The sequence below is a fragment of the Gymnoscopelus microlampas genome (genome assembly GCF_963454915.1).
Source record: "Gymnoscopelus microlampas genome assembly, chromosome: 7".
NCBI classification, from domain to species: domain Eukaryota; kingdom Metazoa; phylum Chordata; class Actinopteri; order Myctophiformes; family Myctophidae; genus Gymnoscopelus; species Gymnoscopelus microlampas.
Genome location: NC_139944.1, coordinates 13,579,292 through 13,607,240, shown reverse-complemented (window position 1 = coordinate 13,607,240; position 27,949 = coordinate 13,579,292). Strand labels below are relative to the sequence as shown.

The 27,949-nt window shown below is 41.2% G+C and overlaps 1 protein-coding gene across 3 annotated transcripts; it reads right to left on the bottom strand.

The window, feature by feature from the left end:
- Positions 1 to 4: 4 nt before the first annotated feature.
- Positions 5 to 25,346, bottom strand: ptpdc1a (protein tyrosine phosphatase domain containing 1a). 3 transcript variants are annotated; one of them, XR_014601120.1, is made up of 14 exons: positions 25,040 to 25,346; positions 20,834 to 20,932; positions 15,291 to 15,462; positions 13,587 to 13,667; positions 12,049 to 12,167; positions 9,084 to 9,221; positions 8,076 to 8,416; positions 7,240 to 7,465; positions 6,413 to 6,822; positions 5,708 to 5,941; positions 4,612 to 4,797; positions 3,704 to 3,814; positions 1,639 to 2,892; positions 5 to 1,584 (listed from the first exon to the last, which is right to left on the bottom strand). XR_014601120.1 is itself a non-coding variant. In XM_084062123.1 (14 exons), the coding sequence occupies exons 2-14, from the start codon at positions 20,922 to 20,924 to the stop codon at positions 2,779 to 2,781; spliced, it is 2,187 nt and encodes a 728-aa protein (XP_083918249.1). In that variant the 5' UTR covers positions 20,925 to 20,932; positions 25,040 to 25,346; the 3' UTR covers positions 5 to 2,778. The 3 variants fall into 3 exon arrangements, 2 of the variants coding, with proteins under 2 accessions (XP_083918249.1, XP_083918248.1); XM_084062123.1 differs by having other exon boundaries at positions 5 to 2,892; positions 5,708 to 5,853; positions 5,890 to 5,941; XM_084062122.1 differs by having other exon boundaries at positions 5 to 2,892.
- Positions 25,347 to 27,949: the final 2,603 nt, after the last annotated feature.

The following is a 27,949-nucleotide window of genomic DNA, read 5'->3' as shown; positions in this document are numbered from 1 at the left end:
ACAGTATGACTTAAAGTTTTATTGTTAAGTAAGACGCGTAATAATGTAACAAATGAAAAATAGTAGTGCATGTTGAAAATTCCCACAGTATTCATTATTATTATTTCCTTTTAAGAGTTTGAGCAGGGTCAGCGGTGTTCTATTGAGTCCAGAGAGGTCAAGCCTCTCAAGCCCGACTTATACTTAGTCATACGATGTTGTCGCGCGCCAGAAACAGCCGATCTATAAGCTCACAACACGTTGCATCCGTGACGAGTAGCGAGCTTATACATCGGCTATTTACGCCGTGCGACATCGTGGTACGATGGAGCATAAATTGGGCATTGGCTGAACACAGAACACGCAGGCAGACATACAGTACAGTATAGACAGCAGCTTATTACAGTAAGGCTTCATTTATATGCATCACACCAGGATGTCACTTATCAAAAAAACAACAGATCTACAAGCTAACAACGTGTTAGTTAGATTGTAGGTCTGTTCCGTTTGGTTAAGCGACACCGTCGTACAGACTATAGAATAGGCTTGAGGGTGGTGGTAAGTGATACCACTTTTATCCAATCAGGAGAGAGAACGTATGATACAGGATAAACAAGTGAAATTTGAAGTGATGAAACAAAAAAAACAAAAAACAATAGCAGGCAAAATTGGAAATGGTACCCTGTAAAATTTAATCTGATTTGTTGAGTTCTCGTTCCTGATTGGACAAAATTGGTATCGCAACCTGAAAATATATGTTCTGTTTACTATAGAGCCGTGGAGGCCCCTGTTATTGAACAAACACTCTCTATAGCAACATTTACTCTATAATCACAATATAGAGCTGTAACTTTTTAACAAAAAGTTGAAGCTTTAAAAAAAAGTTTTTACAAAAACCTTTCACTTATACTCCTTGTAATTTCAGACAGGTTGAGGCAGACAGCATCTCCAAGTGGAGGCCGGTTGACATTTTACAAATTAATTTACAATACATTGTTACACTCAGATAAATGTATTTTTTTTGTGCGCACATTATTCTTAAAATAAGGACATAAAAATGCAAGGCAAAGCAAATGTAAATGTACCACCTAATTTGCATGACAATAACAGTTTGCATTTCGTTCTTTGTGATAAAACCCCTCACATTCTAGCTAAAACTAAGTCATCCAGCCTTTTGTCTTCTAGTCTAAACTATAACATTCATAGACGTTTTTCCATTGCTCATTTTATATTTAAATAAATAAGACACATTTTAACTTTTGCACAGTGTAAAAAACACATTTTGGTTTGAATGGAGAGCTTCCCTCAACAGCGTTAACAACTGGGTCCAACATGTTGAAAGTAGAACATTTCATTTACTCATTTCTGACCACTAAGTAATACACAGTGGTGGACAAAGTCCTCAACCCCAGTACTTGAGGCCAGAGTCAAAGTACCTTCTTTTAAAATTACTTAAAGCAATAGGACACTTTGGTAGAGATTATTATTCTGTGCTTTGTCATGATGTAATAAGTAGTCCAATTGGCACTCTGTTGCACAGCTGATTAAAAATTAAAACATTTGAAATGAATCATCCAAAAATAGCATCTTATTGACTTGAAACAGCTCTCAAAATCACACTTTTAGCACGTAAATGAATGCGAAAAAGAGGATTCTGACAAATGTATAACATCACAAAACACAGCACAGAGAATGTTTTAAACAAACAATTATACTTCATGTTGATATACAGTAACTATTTGAAGAGCCTGTTCTATATTTTCAGAATCAGCTTCGTTTGAGTTATTTTATGTGCTAAATGGCTTTGATAGCTGTTCTATCGAACAATGGAAGTCAAATAGACGCTATTTTTGGATGATTAATTCCTAATCAGCTGCGCAACGGAGTGACATTATGGACTCATTAAATCATGACAAGGTAAGAACACGAACCAAACCTCTACCAAAGTGTCCAATTGCATTAAGTACAGTACTCAAGTAAATGTACTTAGTTACTGTCCACAAATGGTAATACGCAAACCATCTTAACTATTACAGTAGAGCAGGACACTTGATGACAAAGCAAAGCTTTTAAATAGTGTTGTGGCACATTAAAACATATAGAATGGCAGTGCTTTGTTACACATAAAGGCAAAGGGAAAAAAAGAAAAACAATGAAATGCTTTAGCGTCAAATTAAAGGAATAGTTCACCCCAAAAAAGTTTTTTTTTTCCTACCAATTACTCACCCCATAAAGCCTTGAATTCATTAAGATTTGTTTTTTTTCGCATTCTTGAACCAATAACCAATATTTGATGACACCACTGCAGTAGGAGACCAAGGCAACACTATATAAAAGAATAATATATACTCCAAAACAACTCTCACAGTGTAATCACGTGATGATCCAGGTTCAAAGACAATGTTTTAAATATTGCTCTTGTTAAGATCGGTCTCCTATTAATTTCAATTAGTAAAATATTGGATTATTGACTCAGGAATGCAAGTCAATAGTATTTTTTGGGTGAACAATTCCTTTAAGCTAAAATGACACAGCATTGTCTGATTTGAGGAACCAGTTTAAAGACTTTCAACCTGGCATCCCTGTTTTTGGGCATATCATTAAAAGGCGAAACATTTGTTTAAATATATTTTCAAAAATATAGAAAATTGCAGATCTACAAGCACACACCGTGTGCTCGTACTCTCCTGTATCCTTGCTATTCTTTGAAATACACTAGTACACCGCCGTGCGTCTAAAGTTAAAAAAAAATGCGTTTAAGTGGTTAATATATAATGCCCCAAAAGTCCCGAGTGAAACTTAGCTGGTGAAGCAGTGGTCCTCTTCCAGCGCTTTCTCACGCATCTCATGCAGAACGGGCGTGAGGATGGCTTTCAACGTGTCGTATAAATCCTGGTTCTTCTCTGATGCAATCTAGAGAGGGAGCAGCAAAAACACAGTGACAACACTGTACTGTATGTATACATACATACACCTTGAAATGCTCAGTCTTCATTTTAAGCTGCAATCCGAAACTTAGTTTAACTCTTTGACTGCCAATGACGAGATTTCTCGTCATATTTTGCAATGGCTCACACAGCCAATGACGCGATTTTGTGTTTTCAGTGGTTTTACGATAGAGGGCGCTCTTCCGCAGCCTGCGAATGATCCCAGGATCACCAAGAAGAGCACGGGGGCACGCTCCCCCCCCTAAGTAAGTAAGTCAGGACACTTACACAGACAGGACGGATAGGACACTTACACAGACAGGACGGATAGGACACTTACACAGACAGGACGGATAGGACACTTACACAGACAGGACGGATAGGACACTTATACAGACATTGTGTCATGTTACTATGACACAGTAACATGTTCTATTTTTTGTAAGAATTAGCACATAAGAATTAGAACATTCCCAACATTCCCAACACAAGTCTGCTGGCGGAGACTTGTGCTCCGAGGAGCACATTTTCTAGTTATTATTGGGGTCGGGTTAGCCGTTCCAAAATCCTTAGTAAACCATGGCCTGGTGTGGCTTATTGCAATATTTGAATAACTAGTAGAGGAATTGCCTCTAGGCTCAGTGTTAGAAATGTGATCTCTCATGTGGGAAACCCGAGTAGGACGTGGAAGTTACAGATTGCAGGTGTAATTTAACTCAAAGAGTTTACTGTGTCAGACCAAAGCAGTGAAGTTGTAGACATGATGCTTGTAGATGTGGTGATATGGAAACGCTCACCTTAGTAAACACCTTTATAGTTTGGTTGAGGAAAGAGTTCTCCACATCGGGGGGGATGGTCTGCAGATGCGCTGCACAGTCCAGGATACACAGTAAGGTCATCCTGTGTCCCTGTAGACAACACATTTAACACAACCAACAACAATTCACTTACATCATCTGTCTTGGAAAACTTCACACATAAAACCATTACCCAAAATCCAATGCCCAAAAGAACACAAGGATTTTAGAGCCATAGCGCTCACTTCAGTGATTATGAAATCACTTGAAAGAATACTTTTACAACATCTCGTTCGTATAACTAAAGACAAATCCGATCCCCATCAGGTTGCATATAAGAAGGGCTGCAGTACAGAGGATGCGGTAGTCACACTATTCCACTTAATTAAAAAACATCTGGACAAGTCTAATAAGAATCACGCAAGAGTGCCCTTTTTCTCATCAGCTTTCAATACAATACAGTCTGATATTCTGGTGTTAAACATGGTACAGTTGGAACTGAATCCATATCCAATTCATTGGTATGCATCGTTTCTTAGAGTACAAAGGGTGAAAGGGAACAGAACCACCTCCTCAGCAGACACACACACCACACATGCATTTGTTTTTGTTTGCTATGTCGAGTACAGTATGTGTATTATGTGTTGCATACAAAGCTGCTGTGCCGCAAGAAACATTTCAGTGAAAGCTGACAATAAAGTAGTATCGTATCATCAAATAAAACTCACAGCGCGTTGTGAGCTTGTACGATACGTTATTTTTTAAAGCTTTCCCATAAAAAGACATAACAGAAACATGGCAGCTAGAGAGCATTACCATCTGGACCAAATGCTGGCACACAGTACAACCCGAGTGAACATGTAACTGTCTGACTGTAAACCAAAACAAACACTGTAAGACAGCTATACCGTTTCCAGGGAGTCCAAAGCATGCTGGGGGTTGTAGTTCTTCTCTGTGAGGGCTTGGATGTCCTCGGTGCTGATCAGCGGGTCCCTGAGCTGTTCCAGCCAGGACCACATGAGACCGGATAGAACCAGAGCATCTCTCTCCATGGCCAGCCTGTCCCACGCTCCCTCCCTGGAGTTCAGCTCTGTCTGTGGACACAGAGACAACGCAGCATGACCAGATAGAACCAGAGCATCTCTGTCCATGGCCAGCCTGTTAGCCTGGGGAATGGTCGCCGCCAGTTATTTCTACACGTAACCTCAGTAAAAAATGGGGGGCGAGTGTGTTTTGGGGCAATCATTCCGGTTACCTCAGCGTACTACGTTCTCTCTCTCGTGGCACTGTCATTGTTTGGCGACAGGGCACGGTGTATTCTGAAAATGTTATCAGCTCACGGAAGCCTTTCCCCTCGACAACGCTAATATCGTAGGCATAATATCTTATAGGCTATCATCTTGGCTGTCAATTCAGTGATCTTTTCTGCCCCGCCGGTCACCAACAATGGCGGGGTTTCGCGGTGAAGTCTGGCATTCTGTTTTGCTTGGGTGAAGAGGCTTGGGACCGGGTGTCTCGCTTTAATATGATTTGACATCACTGATGTTAACGACGAGTGATACGCATACTTTGTGTTGCACAATTTGCATGGCACTGTTTTATCCCACACCTCACTCTTATGCTGCCATTTCCAAGCGGGCTCAACTCTATGGGGCTCAAGCTTGCACAAGCAGGACTAGCCAACGCACACACAACCACGCAGACCAGACAAACACAGACAGACACACACACCGTTCCTCTCTCATTTGGAAAATATTTGACCATTTATTTACATTTTGAACTGGCTATTTTGAAACAGTAACGTTTATATGAATGTTTTTGAACAAGCCATTACAAAACATTAGGGTTAGGGTTATACAACAAATATATATTATAAAAAAATAAAATAAAAATGTTCTATTTTTTCAGTCGCGACGAGCATGACTCGATATAATCGAGTCAACTTTCGGTCCCATCCCTAGTTCCAAGCCAAAGTTGAATGCATGGTTCAAAGAGGTGTCCTACCTGCCACGTGGTCACCTTGTAGCTCAGGTCCTGGTCTCTCAGGTCCATGGCCAGGGATCTGGCTACCAGCAGACGCCTGGCCTCCGCTGTGAGCTCCGACTGCGATGTGATGAAGGGACCGATGGCCGCTCTCTCCCCGCGTTCACCTCGCTCCCCGCGTTCACCTCGCTTCCCGCATTCACCTCGCTCCCCGGCCACCGCTCTCTCCGTGCATTTGCCTCGCTCCCCGTAGGTCTGTCACGATTACAAATGTAAGTTGACGATTAACTGTCACTCAAATAATTGCGTGTGCTTGGCATTGAACATTGGGACATATGAATACAAATAAAATGTCTGTTTGCCTTTTAGGCTCCGTAATCAAAAATTGCTTACAACACTTACAAATTGCTTACAACGCTTGTATTGCTTACAACGCTTACAAATTGCTTACAACGCTTACAACGCGTCACTTCATGATGCGTTGTAAGCTTGTAGATCAATGTAAATGTAGAACAATTTTTGCAAATGAGTAAACCTTTTTGAAAACGGCCAATCTACAAGCTTGTCGAGCCAATCTATAATAAGCTCCTTGCGCGTCGCATCGTGTGAGTGCCTCTGAGATGCAGTGGGGTAGAAGTATAAAGTATAAAACAATACTGTGGTAATCCACAGATAAAGCGTAAACAAAAATAATAATAATTAAGTACAGTACTTGAGTAAATATACCTTCCTCCACTGACAATGGTATCCAGTGTTTGGAGTGGCATCAGTGTTCTGCAAGGACATGGAGATTGGACCCTGACTGCAGCTATTAATGTCCTGAGTGGGTAGGTCCTGGCATGCGGTGTGGACGTGGTCCTGAGTGGGCAGGTCCTGGCATGCGGTGTGGACGTGGTCCTGAGTGGGTAGGTCCTGGCATGCGGTGTGGACGTGGTCCTGAGTGGGCAGGTCCTGGCATGCGGTGTGGACGTGGTCCTGAGTGGGCAGGTCCTGGAATGCGGTGTGGACGTCGTCTGTAAGGCTGTTCACAGACCAGTAACCTTTGTTCAGCTGGTTGACTGGGAGCTGGCAGGCGTCCCACCCTCCTCGGCCCAGCTTGTACAGGGCCGAGTCGCTGTAGCTGAGGATCCGCTTGCCTGGAACGCAGGGGTGCAACAGTTGGTCGAACTCATCGATTTAATTGATTATGATATATTGGTAGTCAATAATTCAATAAAATTACTAATAATTATTAGTCAATAAATGATAAATGACTAATAAATGATCCCTTTGTGGGCATGTCATTATACATTTAGATGAAAAAGTGCAAAAACATTCAAAACATTAAAAAAATAGTGAAAATGGCCAAGCTCACAACTTGTCACACCATGACGCGTTGTGAGCTTGTTCACTTGCTTAAATCGAAAAAAATAAAATGTAGTCAATTATAAAATAATCTATAAAAACGTCAATTCATTGATATAGAAGAAATAAAACGAATAATCAAAGAAAACACATTCTCGATTATTAAACTAATCGAATAAGTAACAGAAAATAATTGATAGTTGCCCTACCTGAAAGAGGACATGTCGGGGGGCTTTCTACATGCTGGAGTCTCCAGAGTGGGTCCAGCTCGTTGTCTCCACCAAGAGGCTGGCTGTGAAACGGAGCGGAGGAGGAGGTGCAGGGCGGAGGAGGCACCGGGATGCCTTTAACCCTCATCTCCTTCCCCAGCTGCTGCAGAGCCTGCTGGGATACGGTCTTCTCCACCTCTGCCGTGAGGTCTGGAATCTCCAGCACCTATAGATAAGACAGATGGATAGATGGATATAAACATGGATCCCGCGCGGGAGATTCAGTCGCCAGAGGCAGAGCAGCAGTTAAAGAGAGTACAGGTACAGAGTAGAAGTAGTACAGTAAGATACAGCCAAGACTCTTAGCAGAGTAGCAACACAATAGTTAGGAGTTAACCCATTAAGACCTGAGGCGATTCTTAAAAATGTTTTCTAAATCCTAACAGGATTTTTTGAAAATAAATCCAAAAAAAAAAGTCACGATTTTTCAAAAATAGCAGATCTACAAGTTCATAGCGCGGCACTCGGTGCCACGCTATGAGCTTGTATATCTGCTATTTTTGAATAGCCAAAGAAATGTAAAGTGACAGAGATGCATTCCAGGTCTTTTAAAGGAAGAAGCAACTCCACAGCTTGTAGATCTGCTATTTTCGGCTAATGTTCCCCCCAGAAAAGTGTTGCGAGGGTTCAAGTGGTTAATGTAATATCAAAAAATAAAGTCCCTATCACACAAAGATTTGCCGGCCCCCCTGCGGTATCTCTGAGGACCCCCTCAGAGAGGACCCCTTGCCCTACGGTGTTACTTGAGGAACGTAAAAAAAAACACAACCAATCACCTCCTCCTCCACCGCGGGCTGCCGGTCAGCGGCGATGTCCAGCAGGAGGCCGCACGCCAGCTGCACGATCTTGGGCACGTTCTTCATCTTGCGCGCCTCGTAGCCGTGCAGCAGGTGGCGCTGGCGGGCCAGGTACTGCGGCAGCGTGACGGCGCAGGCGTTGGGCTCGTCGGCGACGGGGAACACGCTCCGGAGCGGCACCAGGAAGCGGGCGAACTCGCGGACGCAGAGCAGCTGGCCGCGCGTCTGGATGGAGTTGGGCCGCTTGGCGCGCACAAACAGGATGGCCTGGTCGGCGCTCATCCTGGACGTGAACACCAGGTAACACGCCAACAGCACACCTATATAGGCAAGGCAAGGGCACGTTTATTTGTATAGCGCATTTGTATAGCGCATTTCAACAGTAAGTACAATTCATGTGCTTTATTCATGTGCTTTACTTTTATTCCTTTTTTTATTTTTTATTCCTTATTCCTTACAATTCGTTTTTTCTTCACACTGTCAGAGCTAGTATGTGGACTTCACGTCTGCTATACAATTACAATGACAGCGGTTTTCAAACTTTTAAATTTCAAGGTCCACCATAACTCTGAGTGTACAAATGGAACCAAATTGACCTGTAAGTTAAACCTAACCCTAAGTTAATACATATCTAAAAGTGTTTTCTAAATCCTAACAGTATGTTGCTATATCAGTGGTGCTCAAACTTTTTCATGTCAAGGACCCCCAAAATGATATGCATTTGGCCGCCGGCCGCCATCTCAAAATATTTAGTTCCAGGGACCCCCAGAAGCAAAGATTTTGGGTGTTATTTTAAAAAAACATATGGAGATTTGCACAAATGTTCATGATTTTTCAAAAATAGCAGATCTACAAGCTCATATGTATATTTGCTAATTTTAAATAGCCAAAGTGTAAAAAATAATGGTTGAAGTGGTTAAATCTAAAATGACAGATGCTTTCCCAGATTGAATGGGTAAATGAATGATATGTGTTATCTTTCCAGACCTGTTCTTCCCAGACCAGCGTGGCAGTGGACGGCCATCTTGCCCTCCTGGATGGCGAAGGACATGACCTTGACCATGTCCAGGATGGTAGTCAGGGAGGCCACGCCGTAGTCCTTCCATCCAAAGTTATAGAAGTAAACTGGAAAAAAGGACAAAATAGTCAACATGCTGCTACATAATTGGTTCAATGAGCTTGTAGATCTGCTATTTTTTTATTGACGAAGAATAAAATAGAGCTGAATTTGTTAATGTATGTTTTGCAATAGTAATCTAAAGCTGCAATATTTGCCTTTGTAGTAGAGTAGTAGTAGTAGTATAAAGTATTGAAAAAATGGACGTACTTAAGTACGGACCGTAAAAGTATCTCAAAACTTTACTCAAGTGCAGTACTTGTGTAAATGTACTTATCTACTTTCCATCCACTGAAACTAACCATGTCTTTCCCACCCTATCGGTATGCATCTCGGACGGTGCTGATTCGACAGCACGGCCCATCATTATGTCGGAGCCATTGTATTGAGTCATCATGGGCCACAGGTACGCAACTACGCATTCCTTCCCAACATAGGACGCTATAGGCTGCCACTTGGACACAAGTAAAAAGTGTCTCTTTATCATTACGATTGTTGGGTAAATATTTTGATAAAGCACCGATAGCCATTCTCACAATATTGTCACAATATTGTCATCTGGATATTTGATTAAAACATACGTTTGATTTGGTCCATAAATATGGCCCAGCCCTAGAAGGGTTCAAAGCTCAGAGGACATACGGTACATAAAGCACGTAATCCCTTGAGCTAAGAGGAAAAACGCAAAGTGATCGTTCTACCAGGTGAATTATACATTAGATTACCTGAGATTAACTCTTCCCAGAAAGTCTTAGTCCTGGGGTCTCATTACAGGGTGCTGGCATCCTAAACCTCCTAATGCATTCATTCATTTATTGTTTCTTTATTTATCAGGGACTATGAATAATAAATACATTGCAAGAGAACTATGAGTTCATTTATATGTGCAGCACCTGGGTGGGCATCATCGTTAGCACATAACTTCTGAGCATCAGAATGAAATCAATGGAAATTAGATTAAAACAGTCTAAGCATAATCACAGTAAGGTTTCACATAATACGTTTAAAAGAAAACTACACTACACTACAAAGGTTAATGCCAATTGTGCGCAGCAGCACCTAGTTTGGAGCATAACATCAATGGCACATTATAATTAAATAAATACATGAAATGAAAAATACATGTGTAGAATTGTAATGTGTGTGAACTCTTTGATGGCCTATCAGTGGGCAGGACGTTTCACAGACTAGCTAAACCTTGTAGACTGAAATTTGATACAAGAGTGCCCTCTATTGGATGATCTTATTGAGCTTTTGTGCCAGTATTGGAGATTGTTACAAATCGTCTATCCATGACTCACTCAGGCAAATCTTAAATTGACTGCAGCTAACCTATAATGAAGTGATTAAAAAAACATCACTGTTCATTTACAGCAGTGATTCTCAACTTTTTTTCATTTCAAGGACCCACAGTTTGATATGGATTAGACCAGAGACCCTCATTTTATATATTTTTTGTTTGTATCACTGGGATCCCCAATCTACAAAGCAAAATCTTCCTCTTTAACTTTGAGAGTGTACCAAGGGTCCATTTGGTTCCATTTGTACAAAACTACATTCTCAGAGTTACAGTCCCGTAACAGTCCATTTGGACCCTTGGTGGTCCCCTGGCCCGACATTGAGAAACAGTGATTTTTATAGCACTTGCATCTCCATGTGCCTTCATGTAACCGACTGTATGACTGTCTGTTATAATGTCAGGTTTCAAGAGGTTTGTATAGACCCCTTAACAGACGACGTCATACTGGCTGCGTGCAGCCAGTATGCGCGCAACGAAACCCATTATATCAGGTCTCGTTAGGACGCGTCTCACTAGCCAACACACACAAGAGGGGGTTGGGGTGTGCTGAAACCAGTGCACCCCGAAACAGGTTGGGAATTGATTGCGTGAAACAATCACCTGTGCGTCCAGGCTCAATGTTAGTAAACAAATAATTGGTCTATTGGGTTTGGACTGAAAGTAAAAGAAGTGTTGAGAGGGTCAACTCGTTGTGCACACTGCTGTCTCCATTCAACAATTGAGGTGGATTCATTCTTTAATAACATGAAATGAATCATCTCACAGTTGAAGGTTTCCAACACTCTTTCAGAGAATGGCAGGACCGTTGGGACAATAGTAGGGGTGCCACTGCTAACTAATCCATTTAATCGATTTTAATAAAGTAATCGATTTTCAAAAACAGATCACAATGCTTGCAACGCAGGCGCTCACAACGCATCTCACCTCGAAACATTGTGAGCTTGTAGATCAGCTATTTTTGCTCAGCACTATTGTACAACAAAGGGCTTAAGTGGTTAATCAGACTTATCGATTTATTTGAATAGAAAAAAAACGATTATAATTTTTTCACGTTGATTAGTTGATTTGGGAAACTTTTTGGATACTCAAGCAGTGTGACGAGGTGCAGAGCGTTTATGTTGCACTCGCACGCTCACGTGTGGTGTTTTTCTCGGCTTGCTGAGAGCAGAAATGGGGCGTTTGGAAGTGTTTTCAGACGAGCGCCTTGGTGTTTTCACCCGGGGAAAAAACACCTTGGTGGTCATGGCCCCTTAACCCATTAAAACTGGGAAAGCATCTGTGTCATTTTAGATTTTTGCGTTGGCAATTCAAAAATAGCAGATATACAAGCTCACAGCGCAGCACAGAGCTTGTACATCTGCTTTTTTCTTTACACAAATCTTCTGTTCTGGGGGTCCCTGGCCAAATATATATTCATTTGTGGGTCCTTGGCACAAAAAAAGTTTGAGAACTACTGATTTAGAAGGCATTGGTAGAATGGGCCTCAGGTCTTAATGCGTTGATGATGATGATACTGTGCATGTGGACACACTCACTGCCAGCCTCCATGAAGGACTCAGGTCTGTAGGTGAAGCCACTCTCTGGTTCCAGTGTGTTGCCACAGCTAGCGTGCTCTCCGGGGCGCTGCAAGTTAATCACCGTCTTCAAACCACACCTGTGTACGGGAGGGGGAAGCGACCACGTCATGTTAGCATTATAATCCAGCACTCTCTGGGGAACAGACTAGGTTGTGTCATTTGTCACGTTCCCAGGGGTTTCATTAGAGAGGCTTAGCCTTGGGTCTATCCAGCAGCACTGGGTTCTAGAAATATATTTGTCCAGCTACTGACTACCCGCTTCTTAAAGATTTAAAGATGTTTACCCCACTTCACCTTTGAATTTATACCCGTTTTTAAAGTGTCACCCTTGCTTTAAGATGATAGTTGATGGTCTGTGCATGTGTCCATTCATATATCCATTGGTCACATCTATATTCATGCATAATGCACTGGTGGTGATAGATTGTACGTTCATACTTATATTCATTGATAGAATATATACGTTAATGCTCTGATGAAGTCTCTTGGTCAAAACGAAACCCTGTGCAGATGTCTAGTGTCATAGATTCTATGATAATTTATTTCATATTTGTGTCATCGTATTATCTCTGCACTCTTACCTGTACCTAGTTGCATTTCATGTGTACTGCTGTTGTTGCTATGACCACTGAATTTCCCACTGGGGATAAAAAAAAGGTTTCCCTCATCAGATCTATGCATAACTAGAAAGGTGCGCTCCATAGAGCAGGGATCTCCGGTAGGATGCATGTCCTACCCTCCTCCATCTTTCTGTCTGTCTGTCTGACGGACAAAGTTACAATCTTTGGACAGTAGTGTGCCTGTCACGATCATGACATTTTACTTGACTATTCATTGTTGCAAAAATAATTGGGATTAATGATTTAATTGTCTTTTTGGCATAAGAATAGTATATATAAATCTAAAGTACTTTTCTGTTTGCCTTTTAGGCTTTGTAAAGAAAAGTTGCACAGGGCAGATATGACAAATAACTTAAATACACACAGAAATGACTGACAAGGACTTGTACCAATAATAAAAACATATATACTGCGGACAAAACAGGCCATACAGTATATTGGAAGGCCAAATAGGAGGTTTATGGATGACGTGAGAAAGGTGGCGGGAGGGAGTCAGAGAGGAAGATACAGAAGACAGAACCAGATGGAAACAGATGATCTGCTGTGGCGGCGGAAATAGCTGAAAGAAGAAGATACTTATCTACAAGCTCAAGCTTTTAGATCGGTGATTTTGGAAAATGTTTGACAAATGTTCTCTTATTGATTTTCTTTGCCTTCTGGCAGCATGCACAATAGATATAATAACACTGATATAACACCTTCTAGTAAGTTGGCAAGATCAGATGACAGACAGACAGACAGACAGACAGACAGACAGACAGATGAACACACACACCGCCGAAAACATAAACTTCTCCCCTGAGGGTGATAAGATAATCATAATTCAAATGTTATTTAAAAAAAAAAACGGGTTTGTAAGAGAATAGAAAACTTTACCTTTGGAATTGTTGGATTATATTATATTTCTCCATAATCTCAGTGGAAGGCCTTGCCATAGCCAGCAAGTTGTCAGTGATCCTGGAGAAAGAGATGAATAGGTCACTCAAACACACACACACTACATGCAAAGTTAGTAAGTAATCATTAATAATAATAATAATAACTAGAAAAAGTGCTCCTCGGAGCACAACTCTCCGCTGTTGGGAATGTTGGGAATGTTCTATCTGTATAAGTGTCCTATCCCTCCTGTCTGTATAAGTGTCCTATCCGTCCTGTCTATGTAAGTGTCCTATCCGTCCTGTCTGTGTAAGTGTCCTATCCGTCCTGTCTGTGTAAGTGTCCTATCCAATTGTTACAGTATCCGCCATGTCTCAACCATTTCGTGATTGTTCCTGTCTTACCTCACTCTTACCAGACTTGTGTTGGGAATGTTGGGAATGTTCTAATTCTTATGTTCTAACTGTCCTATCCATCCTGTCTGTATAAGTGTCCGATCCGTCCTGTCTGTATAAGTGTCCTATCCGTCCTGTCTGTATAAGTGTCCTATCCGTCCTGTCTATGTAAGTGTCCTATCCCTCCTGTCTGTGTAAGTGTCCTATCCCTCCTGTCTGTGTAAGTGTCCTATCCGTCCTGTCTGTATACTGTAAGTGTCCTATCCGTCCTGTCTGTATACTGTAAGTGTCCTATCCGTCCTGTCTGTATACTGTAAGTGTCCTATCCGTCCTGTCTGTGTAAGTGTCATATCCCTCCTGTCTATGTAAGTGTCCTATCTGTCCTGTCTGTGTACTGTAAGTGTCCTATCCGTCCTGTCTGTATAAGTGTCCTATCCGTCCTGTCTGTGTACTGTAAGTGTCCTATCCGTCTGTGTAAGTGTCATATCCCTCCTGTCTATATAAGTGTCCTATCTGTCCTATCTGCCAATTATGTATCAGCCATGCAGCCATTTCGTGATGGTTCCTGTCTTACCTCACTTTGACAGTGGCACAGACACTGTCAAAGTGATGCCATGTATTTATACAGTATTTCACCGTATTGTCACGTGTCACGTGAGGCTTGACCAATCGGTGTGTCATATTTAGAAAGTGAAAACAATACTCTCCTGCGGAGAGTAATAATAATGACCAAATATTTAAAGTAAGTAATGTATTTATTTATTATATCAGTCATTGCTATAAAGTAAAGTGTTTGTTCAGTAACAGGGTTCTCCCTGTCTCTCAAATGCTTGAAAATGCATTTTCAGGTCGGGATACCAATTTGATCCAATCAGGAGAAACAACTCACATAGGACACAGGATAAACAAGTGAAATTGGAAGTGATGATACAAAGAAATGAGCAGACAAACAAAATTGGAACAGGAACACTATAAAATGTTAGCTGATAAATGGGTTCTCTCTCCTGATTGGATGAAATTGGCAATCAGAAAATGTATTTTCTGTTTATTAAAGAGCTGGAGAGATGGGGATTTGTTACTGAACAAACACTCTATAGCGATGTTTACTCTCACTAACTTTTACACAAAAAACTTTTACTTTTAACCAGAATATCACTTACAGCACCGTTACCGAGATTTTGGCCCGATTTATACTTGACAATGCATGCCGGTGTCAACTGCCAAAAATAGCAGATCTACAAGCTCACTACGCGTCGCATTGTGAGCTTGTAGATCTGCCATTTTCAGCCTCCTTTCACTTTCAGCTCACCAGGATGAGTAAAGTCCTTTTATGGCTTGCTCCTCGTCGCTCCAGCGCGAGGGGTTCTCGTATTTACAGGCCCTGCCTCCGCACGCCATGGAGCACTGCATGTGTCCAGGGATCACATGACGCAGTCTCTCCCCCACCTTGGTGTATTTGGCTGTGGGGACCCTGGCATTGGCTGGGGACAAGAGGAGACAAAATAACATTTATTTATTTTTTATGGTAATTTTATTTTTTATTGTTTTATTGTTTTGAAGTGTCAAATATCTCCCTCCCGCCCAGCTGCCCTCCCCCGAACGCGGATAATAGGCTCTATGCACAGCAGCCATATTAGAAAGAAATTGGGCCTCTTCCTTACTTCCTTCACAGGTGTTACCCCATGATACTAATGAAGGCTCTGTTCCATTCTGGTCAAACAGAGTCAGGGTGCTGATATTGTGCATTGTTGGCTCGCTGGAAACACTCTCAGGGTTCCTTGAGGGGGTTCCAACTGGCACCTTACGGGTGTGTAATGGACGTCCTTGAAATTAAGTTGAGAACCACTCTGCTACACTAAATGGAGCCTTCATTAGTATCATTGGTAACACCTGTGAGGGAAGTAAGGAAGGGGCCCAAAGTTTTTTTCCAATATGGCTGCTGTAGTGTGCATAGAGCCTATAGACCAATTATTTGTTTACTAACATTGAGCCTGGACGCACAGGTGATTGTTTCACGCAATCAATTCCCAACCTGTTTCGGGGTGCACTGGTTTCAGCACACCCCAACCCCCTCTTGTGTGTGTTGGCTAGTGAGACGCGTCCTAACGAGACCTGATATAATGGGTTTCGTTGCGCGCATACTGGCTGCACGCAGCCAGTATGACGTCGTCTGTTAAGGGGTCTATAGTGTTCATATAGAGTAGACGACGTGTGTCCAAACCGGGCGCACCGCTGTGGATTCAAAGACTCTACCCTTAGACTCTACGATGGTGGGCAGCATATTACCCCCTTTGTCTCAGGGCCACCTGAGTGCCCCTGAGACAACACACCAGTACTACTCATCATCCTCACTGCTCTTTGTCTGAGCTGACATTTCACCTTGAATCTCAAGTTAACTCTTGGTGAACATCTCCTCTGTCTGTCGCTAACTAATTCATCAGTGAGTGACGCAGTTCCTGCAGCTGTCATTACATCTGCTGACCCAGCGTTCCTGCGGGATCTAGGGCGGCGACAGTTAATCAAACTAATCGATTTAATTGATTATAAGAAAATCTATGATTTTAATAATGTAATCAATTTTAAAAATACCCAATCAACAAGACACTGTGAGCTGGTAAATCAGCTATGTTCATTATTTTTGCTTATTGTTTTGGATAGAATAATAGAGACAATAATCAATAGTTGCAGCACCAGAGGGAACCCTGACCTGCATGTTTTTCTAAAGGTCAAACATGTAATTAGTATCTGAACACACACACACACACAACACGAAATGACTGTCCATGTAAGCTTTGTTTGTCTGTCTGACACACACACACACACACACACACGCGCGCGCACGCACGCACACACTCGCACTCACACACGTGAGTGGTCTCTTCCATGATGACAATGCCCCCATGCACAGGGCACCAGGGGCCACTCAATAGTTTGACAAGTATGAAATTGATGTGAATCAGTTTCAAGTTTCACATTTATTAGAAGACATCATTGCATATTGCATAACAGTATGAATTATGATGTTTCTTACAGATTCAAGAGGACCACTTGAAGATAACATTTAAAAAAACAAATCATCAAACATCAAAACACATCAAACAATAAAAAACGTTTCTAGTACTTCTGGTAAAGCTTGAATGCTCTTGGGAGGAAAAACATCTGGTGCCTTTGTGTGTGACTAACAGGTTGTGTGAGTGTCCCGTGCTCCCATTTCTTAAATTGTAGCGCTTTGTGTTTGCAGACAGGCTCTAGGACTGGTCCCTTTTGTCAGTAGTTGATTGAATTCTCTTTGAGCAGCCTCCTCTCTTCTCGCCTCCCGAGTAGGGAAGGAATTAGTTGGTGTCCCAATGATGCAGCAGCACCTTCTCTGGAGACTTTCCAGATCCTGGATCAAGTGTTTTGGGAGGCCGGCCTAAACAGGTGAAGCGTATTCCAGCACTGGTCTGATGAAGGTCACGTATATAATGAACCCTTGGCTGAGCCTTCTTCAGCATAAACTGAACCTGTGCATCCCATTTCAGGTCAGAGGAGAGAGCTGTATTCCCCCAAGGAGCTTGAACGTATCCACACTCTCTCAGTGATGTTGCTAGGTTTTCAATGTAATGGGTCCTGGGATGCAAGGGTGGTCTTTTAGATGGGTCCCAGGGACATTTTATGGGTCCCCAATTACACGTCCCCCCCCCTATCGTTTTCTTTGATCTCCAATCTCCATATCTTCTATGCGTGTGTGACTGTGTACATTATATCCTGATGCAGTGGATCTCAACCTTTTCAGGCAGCGACCCCCCAAAATAATCATATTTTAACTGGGGACCCCCCACCCTGAGGAATTAGGAGTTGAGGCACTTAATTTAGTTTGATTCAGTTCCACAGATACATATTGTGAAAATAGCAGATCTAGATCAGTGCGACCCGTTCCTGCTTTTCAAGACCGATACCGATATATATACATATATTAAAAAATCATAAATATATTTTTTCAAATGTATATGATTCTGTAGTATTAGCACACCTTATGGTAAGAAATACTAGTAGTGGGCAACAGGTGGATTTAACATACCTTTGACCAATAGAATACATTTAATCATAGAACCTTTTAATCATTATTATTATTTTATTTTGTATTATTTATGAATGTAGAATTTATTTTTACTATTTATTGTGTAGACTGAAAACACTGGCTTACAGTGGAAGTATTGGCAAATAAAGAAATAGGAATTCAAGAAATAATGAAGACAAATACTGACAATGCCTATGAACATTGGCTTGCAGTTATTGCACATAGTCAACATGCAATAATACTATTAGGCTTGTCATTGAGAAAGGAAAATAAAGTTGTCTTTTTGAGGAGAAGTGGAACCTTATAAGTCACTTTAAGTTTAGCATGAGGGAGAGGGTCTACCCTCTTCAGGGAATTAATTGTTATGATATCTCTAAGCTACAGAAAACATCCAGTTGCCTATTAAACATACACAAGACACAGACGATAGACAACAGGTTACTTACAGCTGCCATTAATTAGTGCTTTTGTTTGCCTTTGTGGTCAAATCAGGGTCAAATGCATAGGATCAACGAGCCATCGTTAACCTGCTAATGTTACACAGCTGATTGGCAACATGCGTTAATCCACCACTCACTCTGATCTCCAAGCAAGTGGGAGAACGCTCTAAAATCGGGGATTTTACTTTGGCTGGTCAATTTAAGATGACAACAGCAACAAAGATTAGTAGTAGACCTGTATGTATGATGATCAGTTATTATTCCAGACAGTGGTCTATCCAAGACGTTTTAACACGTTTAAGAGCAGGTCCTCATGCCGTCTCTCTCTCTCTGTGTGTAGCGTAGACTAACAGCGAGGGGCTGTGCTGCTGCTTCTGCCACACAACGCCGTTTAACCGAGTTATACTTCTCCAGTACAACGGTGTCTAACCGGAGAGTTATACTTCTCCACCAACGGTGCCTAACCGAGAGAGTCCATGTAGATCACAGCTGACAAATATTATATATTATCGGAGCTAATCGGAGCTGCGTCCCATGGACGCACTAGAGTTGTCATGAATGCGTCCTTTCGCAATATGGTGCGTCAGCGACGCAGGACGCAGGCCTACGAGCATCTCTGCTCTCTACTGCTTGGTTGTTCAAAACGTTACGAGGAGGTATTGCTCTGTTTTGAGGCTCCCTGAGACTAATAACATTTTGTTTTTACAGCATTGGCTGCAAGGCAGTAGGTCTGACTCCAGGCTGTAACTGCGTCCAGGGGCGGATTAACCCTTTGTGGTGCCCGGTGCTACGCCGCGGCTCAGTCTTTAATAAATAGAAAATCCATTTTCATGTGTGTTACAAATTCCTGCACTCAGGAGAGAGTACCCATTTATCAGCTTAAATTGTATAGTGTTCCAGTTACAATTTTGTCTCATCTCTTCTTTGCGTCATCACTTCCAATTTAATTTCACTTGTTTATCCTGTATCCTGTGTGAGTCCTCTCTCCTGATCAGAGCTAAGGGGGACACCCGTTACTGAACAAACACTCTAGCAGGGGTCTTCAATGTTTTTCAGGCCAAGGACCCCTTAGCTGAGAGAGAGATGAAGCAGGGCCCCCTTGCAGATTAAACTTTTTCATAGATAGCTTCATAGATTTGTTTGACAGCACTATCATCAGTGTTGCGTAAATTAATGTTTTTCGTTTGTTTGTTTACACGTTATCTTTTCTAATAATGTGTTGCCACTTAAACCCTCATTACTTAGTAAACCTTTCCCTTTTATACAAAATCCCTTCACCGAAAATACACAACATGTCTATGACTCGTTGTGAGCTTGTAAATCGGCTATTATCGGTGAATGTTCAGAATAGTGATGCGGTAATCTAAAAAATAAATCCTGCTATCACATAAAGATTTGGCGGCCCCCCTGTAGTAACTCTGAGGACCCCCAATTGAAGACCCCAGCTCTATAGAAATGATGATCACTTGCTACACCTCTACCGTGGTGAACTAAGTCCAGAAGTATACTTGACCAAACTGACTCCATAGTCAAACAACGGACCTATTCCTCAATTGTGGGGTCAAACAGCTCTTGTCCAGCGTTTCAAGATTTTGTGAAAGAAACAAACAACCAGGTCTAGGAAAACAAGCGACTAGTGCAGGTCAGTCCAACTTCAGTGTCTTTTGTTGTTTTAGAGCAGTGGTTCTCAGACATTTTCATGTCAAGGCCCCCAAATGAATATGTATTTGGCCAGACCCCCATCTGAATTTAATTTTTATTTTTTTGGCAGTGACTTTGGGAAAATTGTCGATCTACAAGCTTGTAGATCGGCTATTTTCAAATAGCCAATGTATATACTGTAGGGTTAACTGTAAGTTTAACTACACAGGAAAACGAGCCGAAAGTTGTTTATGCAGCAATAAGCAGACATGGCAACACTGCCTGTTGCTCGTTGTGTTTTCCTACCTGCCTCTAGACCTGTCACAATTATTAATCGTCTAATCGCAATTATTTGAGATAATCAACATAATCGTTTCCATGTTGAAAAATGTTCACACATTTCCGAATATTAAAAGAAAACAGAAATAGCTGATCTACAAGCTTACAACGCGTGACACGTTGTAAGCTTGTAGATCAGCTATTTCTACATGTATAAAATTATTAAATATGTCAATAATTTCTTTGTATATTTTCATACTGTCATATCTGCCCTGTGGAATGTATTATTACGAAGCCTAAATGGCAAACAGAAATAAAACATGTATTCATATGTTCCAATGTTCAATGCCAAACACACAATCAAATCGCTAATCGCAATTATTTGACTGACAACTCATCGTCAACTTAAATGTGTAATGGTGACAGCCCTACCTGCCTCCATGTCCTCCGTGCTGCTCTGTCCTCCGCAGGCTCCAGAGCTGGGGTAGGACAGGCCAGTCAGCAGACTGACACCAGCTGCCATGGCCGGTGCTGCGAGGTAAGGGGAATAAACATTGTGTCAAAAGATACAAGAAATAATGAGCCGGCGATCAGACGCTAAAGGTGCTGCTGATAAATCAAACAATGAGGAGTTTTAGAGGAGGCAGCAGCAGGAGCGCTGTTGCCAGGCAGGGGAGCTCCTCTAGGGAGGAACCACTATGCCACTGACTCATGTGTCACTCTGGACAGACACTTTACCTTTGGGAGTGCATGGGCGTGCCGAGTTACCATGACACAGATAAGATATGACTATCTACAGGATGAAGGGATCAATTCAAACTGACGCTGTTTTAATTAAAGACGTTCAACGCCTTGGTTCCTGATTCTACTTACGTACTTAAGCTCACTTGTAGATCTGCTATTTTTTTTTGCTATTGTCGACATACAACAAAGTAGGGTTTGAGTGATAAACTTAAAAAAGCATGTGCCTGCACTAGGGCTGCTGCTATCGATTATGTTATTAACAAATATTCTATCGATGACCTTTTTGCTTAATCGCATTACCAGGTTTTTTTTAATATTTAAAAAAAAAAAGTTTAAGTGTTTAATATATCAATGATTCGATTAACCACTTCATCGCACCACTGTGTCGTACAAGAATAATGAAATTAGCCGATCTACAATCAGATATTTTGTTTACCTTTTTTTTTGGAAACTTTTCACCTACAATAAAATGCCCAAAATAGAGATGGATTATCAATTGATAACATTATTACAGTATAGATTGCTTTTATGATCAATTAAATCAATTAGTTCAAGTAACTTTTGCACCCCTACTGGGAACTCCCAAGCTTGCATTATACACCGTCTCCACACATTAAATGTACAGTACAGTATGAATGATTGATGTGACCACAGTTATTATTAGCTGGGTGTATTGTGTTGCTTCTTGGCTTACATGTGATTTATTACAGCTCGTGTGACTGTAGTGCCATCATGTAAGACACTGCGCTGACACACTGAGTGTGGCTTTATCTCATCATGTTACACCAACAGCCCTAATGAGGATTATGGTCCTACAGTGTTGTTACCCAAGTGTGACACTTCACTAGGGGCGCAAAAGTTAATCAGCCTAATACATTTTTAATCGATTATAAAAATCGATCATTTCTTCTTTTTTGAGTGTCCACAGAAAGTGTGGTTTTGATCTGCCAGCTCCTCTCAGCCATGTATTTCTATGGTAAAGATGCCAGCTCCTCTCAGCCATGTATTTCTATGGTAAAGATGCCAGCTCCTCTCAGCCATGTATTTCTATGGTAAAGATGCCAGCTCCTCTCAGCCATGTATTTCTATGGTAAAGATGCCAGCTCCTCTCAGCCATGTATTTCTATGGTAAAGATGCCAGCTCCTCTCAGCCATGTATTTCTATGGTAAAGATGCCAGCTCCTCTGAGCCATGTATGTCTATGGTAAAGATGTGCTCGAGCATCGCGCTTCAGCGCTCTAAGCGCCCAAGCAGACAATAGTTCAACTTTAGGAGAGGAGAGCCGGTCATTTGATCCTCCTGATTGTGTGGGACAACCCAGAAGATGTACGAGCCAACGTTGAATCATTACCACAACCATGAAAAGTCCCTGTTTACGTTGTTTTAACTAAACTATTTGTGCTAATAATGTTCTATTCCTTGCTGGATCGTTGTCTTGGTTTTGTTTGTCAGTTTGCTCCTGTTCAGTTAAGTTTTAGTTAAGAGTATAGTGTTCTTGTCTTGTTAGTCTAGTGTTGTGTTTGTAGTGTGTGAGTTTGTGAACTTTGTGTGACTGTGTTCTCCGTTCTGTACTGTTGTTAAGTATTTTTAGTTAAGTCTTTGGCCTATAACTCCTGAACCGTAGGGTGTTCTTTGTGGTCACGTGATCATGATGTATTTGCCGGGCCTGGCTAGGCAACCTGGCCTGGCGAGGATCTGTGCTCCAAGGAGCGCACTTTTCTTGTCAACTTTATTAAGAGTACCTTGGACTCATTTTAGTTTTTGATTGGATGTTTTGTCCCCTTTTCAGAACTAAAGAGGTTTTTGATTGGATGTTTTGTCCTCTTTTTAGAACCAAAGAGTACCTTCTATCAACTCCTCACAAGACTTGAACGCTTTATCCCTTCCTTTTGTCTATTTTATAGTTGGATTAACTGTTGCTCCCCAAAAGCATAACATGACTGACATTCACTGTGATGTTGTTCCATCAGTGGATATGAAGGCGGTGAGTGCTGTTTACACATGATAGCAGTGAGTCAACGTGTGTGGGATGTGACAGCCACTAGAAACAAAGGACACACAGGTACCAGGAGGTGGCACTTTGAACATCATGTTCTCTCTGACATGTTTACAGTATGATATTTATGATAATTGTTTAAAGTCTTAGTATGCAACTTTGTCCTGTGTTTACATAACAAAACAACAAATACATTATTTACCAATCATTTCCCTCTATACCAGCAATTTTGGTGTTTTCCCTGTTTGTTTTGGAAGACGGTAAATTTAACATGCAACACTATTAACAGTATTATGAGAGATAAAAACCTGCTGTTTTTGCATTTATTAAGGTTAACCAAGACACCATGGAGAAGACGTTGCTCTCTCTTTCAGATGACACATCCCCTGGTGTAGAATAGATAACCTGGATGGAAAAGTGTTTAAGGTTGCAGACTTTTGTCTTTTTTTATTGTGCTCTTTTTTTCTCTAAGCACCTTAACGTCCATAAGTATATCATGCACAGTATACATACATTGCTGCTATGCTCAGGCACCTTAGTTTGTTTCTTATCTCAGGTACTCTTGTAAATATGTAGATAACTTGTTTTGGCCTTTCTGCTGTTCTCTTGTCTGATCTCCTTCCCACTTACCCCCCACCCCTCTTCTTCTTCTCCCTCCCCCTCTTCTTTCTATGGAAATTAACGTTGCGATGGGAATGATGTAAAAAAAACGAATTTCACCCACTTTTTTACCTTGTAAACCTGTGATGTGACAATAAAACTGATTCTGATTCTGATTCAGCTAGGCTGCTTTCTAAACCAATATTGCACATTTTAAATCAATGCATAGTGCATATAGTGGGACCTGTCCGGAGCTATGGAAGGAGTCTAAAAATCTTACCCTTATCCAAAGTATTACTATTAGTATACTCCCTGTGCTTAGTAAAATGCTTCAGAAAATGTTTTTTCAAAATATTACAATCTATGGATGACAGTAAATTAGTTGGGGCTGTGCTCCTGGATTATACTGCTGCTTTTGATGTCATTAACCATAGAATTATTATAGCAAAGCTCAAATGTTATGGTTTTTCACCCTTATCACTGGCTCGGATAATAATTAATGGTAGTTTTTTTTCCAGTGGGAATATGTCTTGCGGCGTTCTGCAGGGGAATTATTTGGGTCCAGTGGCTGATAACTGCTGCTATAGTATAGATAGAGGGACATGGGTAAAAAAAAATAAGTATGTTATGTAAACACAGGGCAAGGTTACATACTATTCCTTTAAAAAGGTGGGTATTTTTTCCCTTTCTTTCATGTAAACACATGGTAAAGTTACATGATGCCTTTACCAAAACAATAATATTCCAACAAAACAATATCACTATTACACCACCTTCAAACTTGCACTTGCTGATGGGTCCACAGATGGATGACTGCAGGATGCACAGCTGTCTATTTGTGGGACATTGATTTGTGCCATGCAATGTATTTAATTTTGTTTATATATTTATTTTTGTTTATCATATCTATATATGTATACACATATACATACTGTAGACACACAAACACCATGAATGTAATTGATTGTGTAATACAGACAGTATGCAGAAGCAGCCACAAACCCATAAGATGAGGGGGTACTGATGCTGCATGCTAACACACTAGCACCAGCATGCTAGCTTATTTATGGTCAAGAGTACAGTTCACAACTTCCCATGGGCCGGACGGACGGCTCGCGCTGTGAGTGGCTGGCGGCGTTTCCGTGGCGTCCGCGACTTCTCTCGTTATCAGCGGTTGTCCTGTCAACGAGCCAGCCAATCGCAACGCGACCGTCGCTACGGGCTATGGGAAAAGATACGGTCCAACCCTCCTCCTGTTAGCTGCTAGGCTAGCCGGAGTGGGCCTTATAAAACCTTACCTTGTTCTCGTCGTCGTGTCCGCGTGAGGTTTCTAACATGGTCCGTTTACATCTATCTAAAGTCGTGGTGATGCCACGTTGTCAAATTAATCTTATCCATTTTAAATTTGCGAGGAAATCATCCCGTAGTCGTGTCCATTTGGTCAGCTAGCTGAGCTAGCAGCTAGCCACAGTTGCAGCCTGAGTTGTACTTGGTCGCGCGCCGTGCCGCGCGCCGAAAATAGCCGATCTACAAGCTCACGAAGCGTCTTGCTGCTGCGCGTCGAGAGCTTGTAGATCGGTAATTTTCGCTACTTTGGTACACGTTCCAGGGGCGGCATATGTCATGTGACCACACCCAGTTGTTCCATCCACCTACCATCCAAACCCACACTGGTGGAAAGTAACTTAGGGCATAACTCAAGTAAAGTACCATTTAGAGATGTTGTTACTTTCCATTTTTTATACACTACTACTACATCTCAGAGACAAATGTTGTAGAACATTTTACTAATGGCAATCATTTGATAACTTTAGTTAAGGCTTACTTTAGTTTGCAGATTTAGATTATTCATTACCAGCTTAACATGTATAGTGTTCCAATTGTGTCTTTTGTTTTGTTTTGTTTCATCACTTCTAATTGCACTTGATTATCTTGTATCCCAGTGGTTTTCAACCCTTTTTATATCAAGGGCCATTATGTATTCGGCATTTGAGCCACGGACCAGCATTTGATGAGATGTAGACACTCAGACCCAAGACTTAGAATGTTTTGTTATCGTTGAATACGATTTGGTTATTCCATGCTGTATTGATGTGGTACCATGGGAGAGATAACAGACAAACGTTGATCAAAATAACAATTCTTTAATTAAGTAATAATAGATGTTTAACAATAATTTAACTCTTGAGAGCGTAAAATGAAACCAAATGGACCCAGAAGGGTCCATTTGGGTTCATTTTACGCTCTCAAGAGTTAAAGATCTATTTTTTCCCCCTAAATTTAGAGTAGCCAATATTTTTTTCTCCCCAATTTAGTCGTTATGCCAATTGATTCCTCACCTCACACATTTCTGTGTTGCCACTGCTGTCGTATCCTTCTGACTGCCAGTGAGGAGCCCCCACCAGGATGATAGAGCCTTCGTGCTACTCCTCCCGCCCAACACTCCCCGCTGACAGGTGCCGCCCCCAGCCCGTAGGAGTATGTGCAATGACCAGTATCACCCTCCCCGCCCGCCTTCCTTCCCGTGAGCATAGGCCAATTGTGTTCGTATATAGACACTCGACAAAGCCGGATGCACCACAGTGGATTCGGATTTATTTTTCTTCATATTACTTTCCAACCCAGCACCTCAATGAAGTGATGTGCGTATTCTATTAGTTTTCATAACATTTTGAATGCAGGCCTTTTACTTGTAACTGCATTTCTGCATTCATTGTAGCATTGCTACTTTTACTTAAGTAAAAGATCTGATTACTTTCTCCAGGTTTTCAGCTGAACCAGCTCTGTCTCTGCAGTGTCTCCTCCGCTGCCAGTGAAGCAGAGCCATCTGTGTCATCTAGAACAACGATGGGCATCTTTACCAGTGGGTTTTTACTGTGGGCCACATCAAGAACAACCTGGAGAAAAACATATAAAACATTATCATAAGAGATTGAGTTGGTTGTAATTTTAAAACTGGAATATATACTGGAATATGTTACTGTAACCTGACCTGACTATGTATGCTACAGCAAATCAAATGTAAACATTTGTTAATATAATAATAATAATAATAATATGTATTCTTTTAAACAGTAAAATCCTCAGTGTTAATGTAATTCTGAGTACAAATTAAACCAAATGGACCTGTAACTCAGAGAGTGTGCAAATGGACCCTTACAGGTTCATTAGGTTCCATTTGTACTCAGATTATTATTATTACCTTGGTCAGTTGAACATGCTTGGAACTATATTTATTATACATAATAACAATAATAATTATTATTATTACCCTTATTATTATTATTATTATTATTATTATTATTATTATTATTATTAATAATAATAATATTATTGATGATTGGACAGTTGAAGATGCTTGGAGCTATATTTATTATCATTAATATTATTATTATTACCTTCAGTCTGTATTCCAGTTTGAGGATTGGACAGTTGAAGATGCTTGGAGAAAGCTGTGCCGGGATGGACATCACTCTGGTGACATTCTGCCCGCTCCTGGCACTCACCACCTCACCCTTCTCCTTCAAGATGTTCTTGATAGCAAGCTTCCGTTTCTTGATGTTGCAGTTGGCGTGTCCATAGAACGACTGCTTCTCGTACAGGTAGTATTTGGGAGTGACGGAGCGGCTGGAATTGTTAATTATCTCAGTCCTGACTTTGAGAGCTTCTCCTGTAACGAGAGATAAGTTCTGTTATATTCATTAAAGTACAATGTTGATCCTGCGTAATCACGGGATAATGCTTTTTATTGTGCATTCATCAGATACGTATTGTAAAGGCTACAGAGTACTAGGGATCAAATGGATCCTGGAATAAATGTTTCTACCAAATTACATTTTTAAAATTGTATTCCTCTTCATTACTTGACTCATTTTATGCATACGTTTATGGCGGCACCAAACACCAGGCCAAAAAAAAAGAAAAAAGCTGGACTATTGCAAGTCACAGAAGTGTGTCTGTATTATTGACATGTATGGTCACCTTGCAGAAATCCCATTCTCTCAGTGTGAACGGTGATATTAATATTTCCAGAAGCGAAACAGGTCAACTCCTTGACTTCGGTCCTTTCTTGAGGTTTCTGAGGGGAGAGCAAACATTCAGCATTAGAGAGGCGAAAGAGAGAAAACAACAATACAATACTATTCAGGTTCAGCTGCAGATGAAAGATGAATCACTTCCTAAGATCAATGAAGTATATTCTTTCGTGG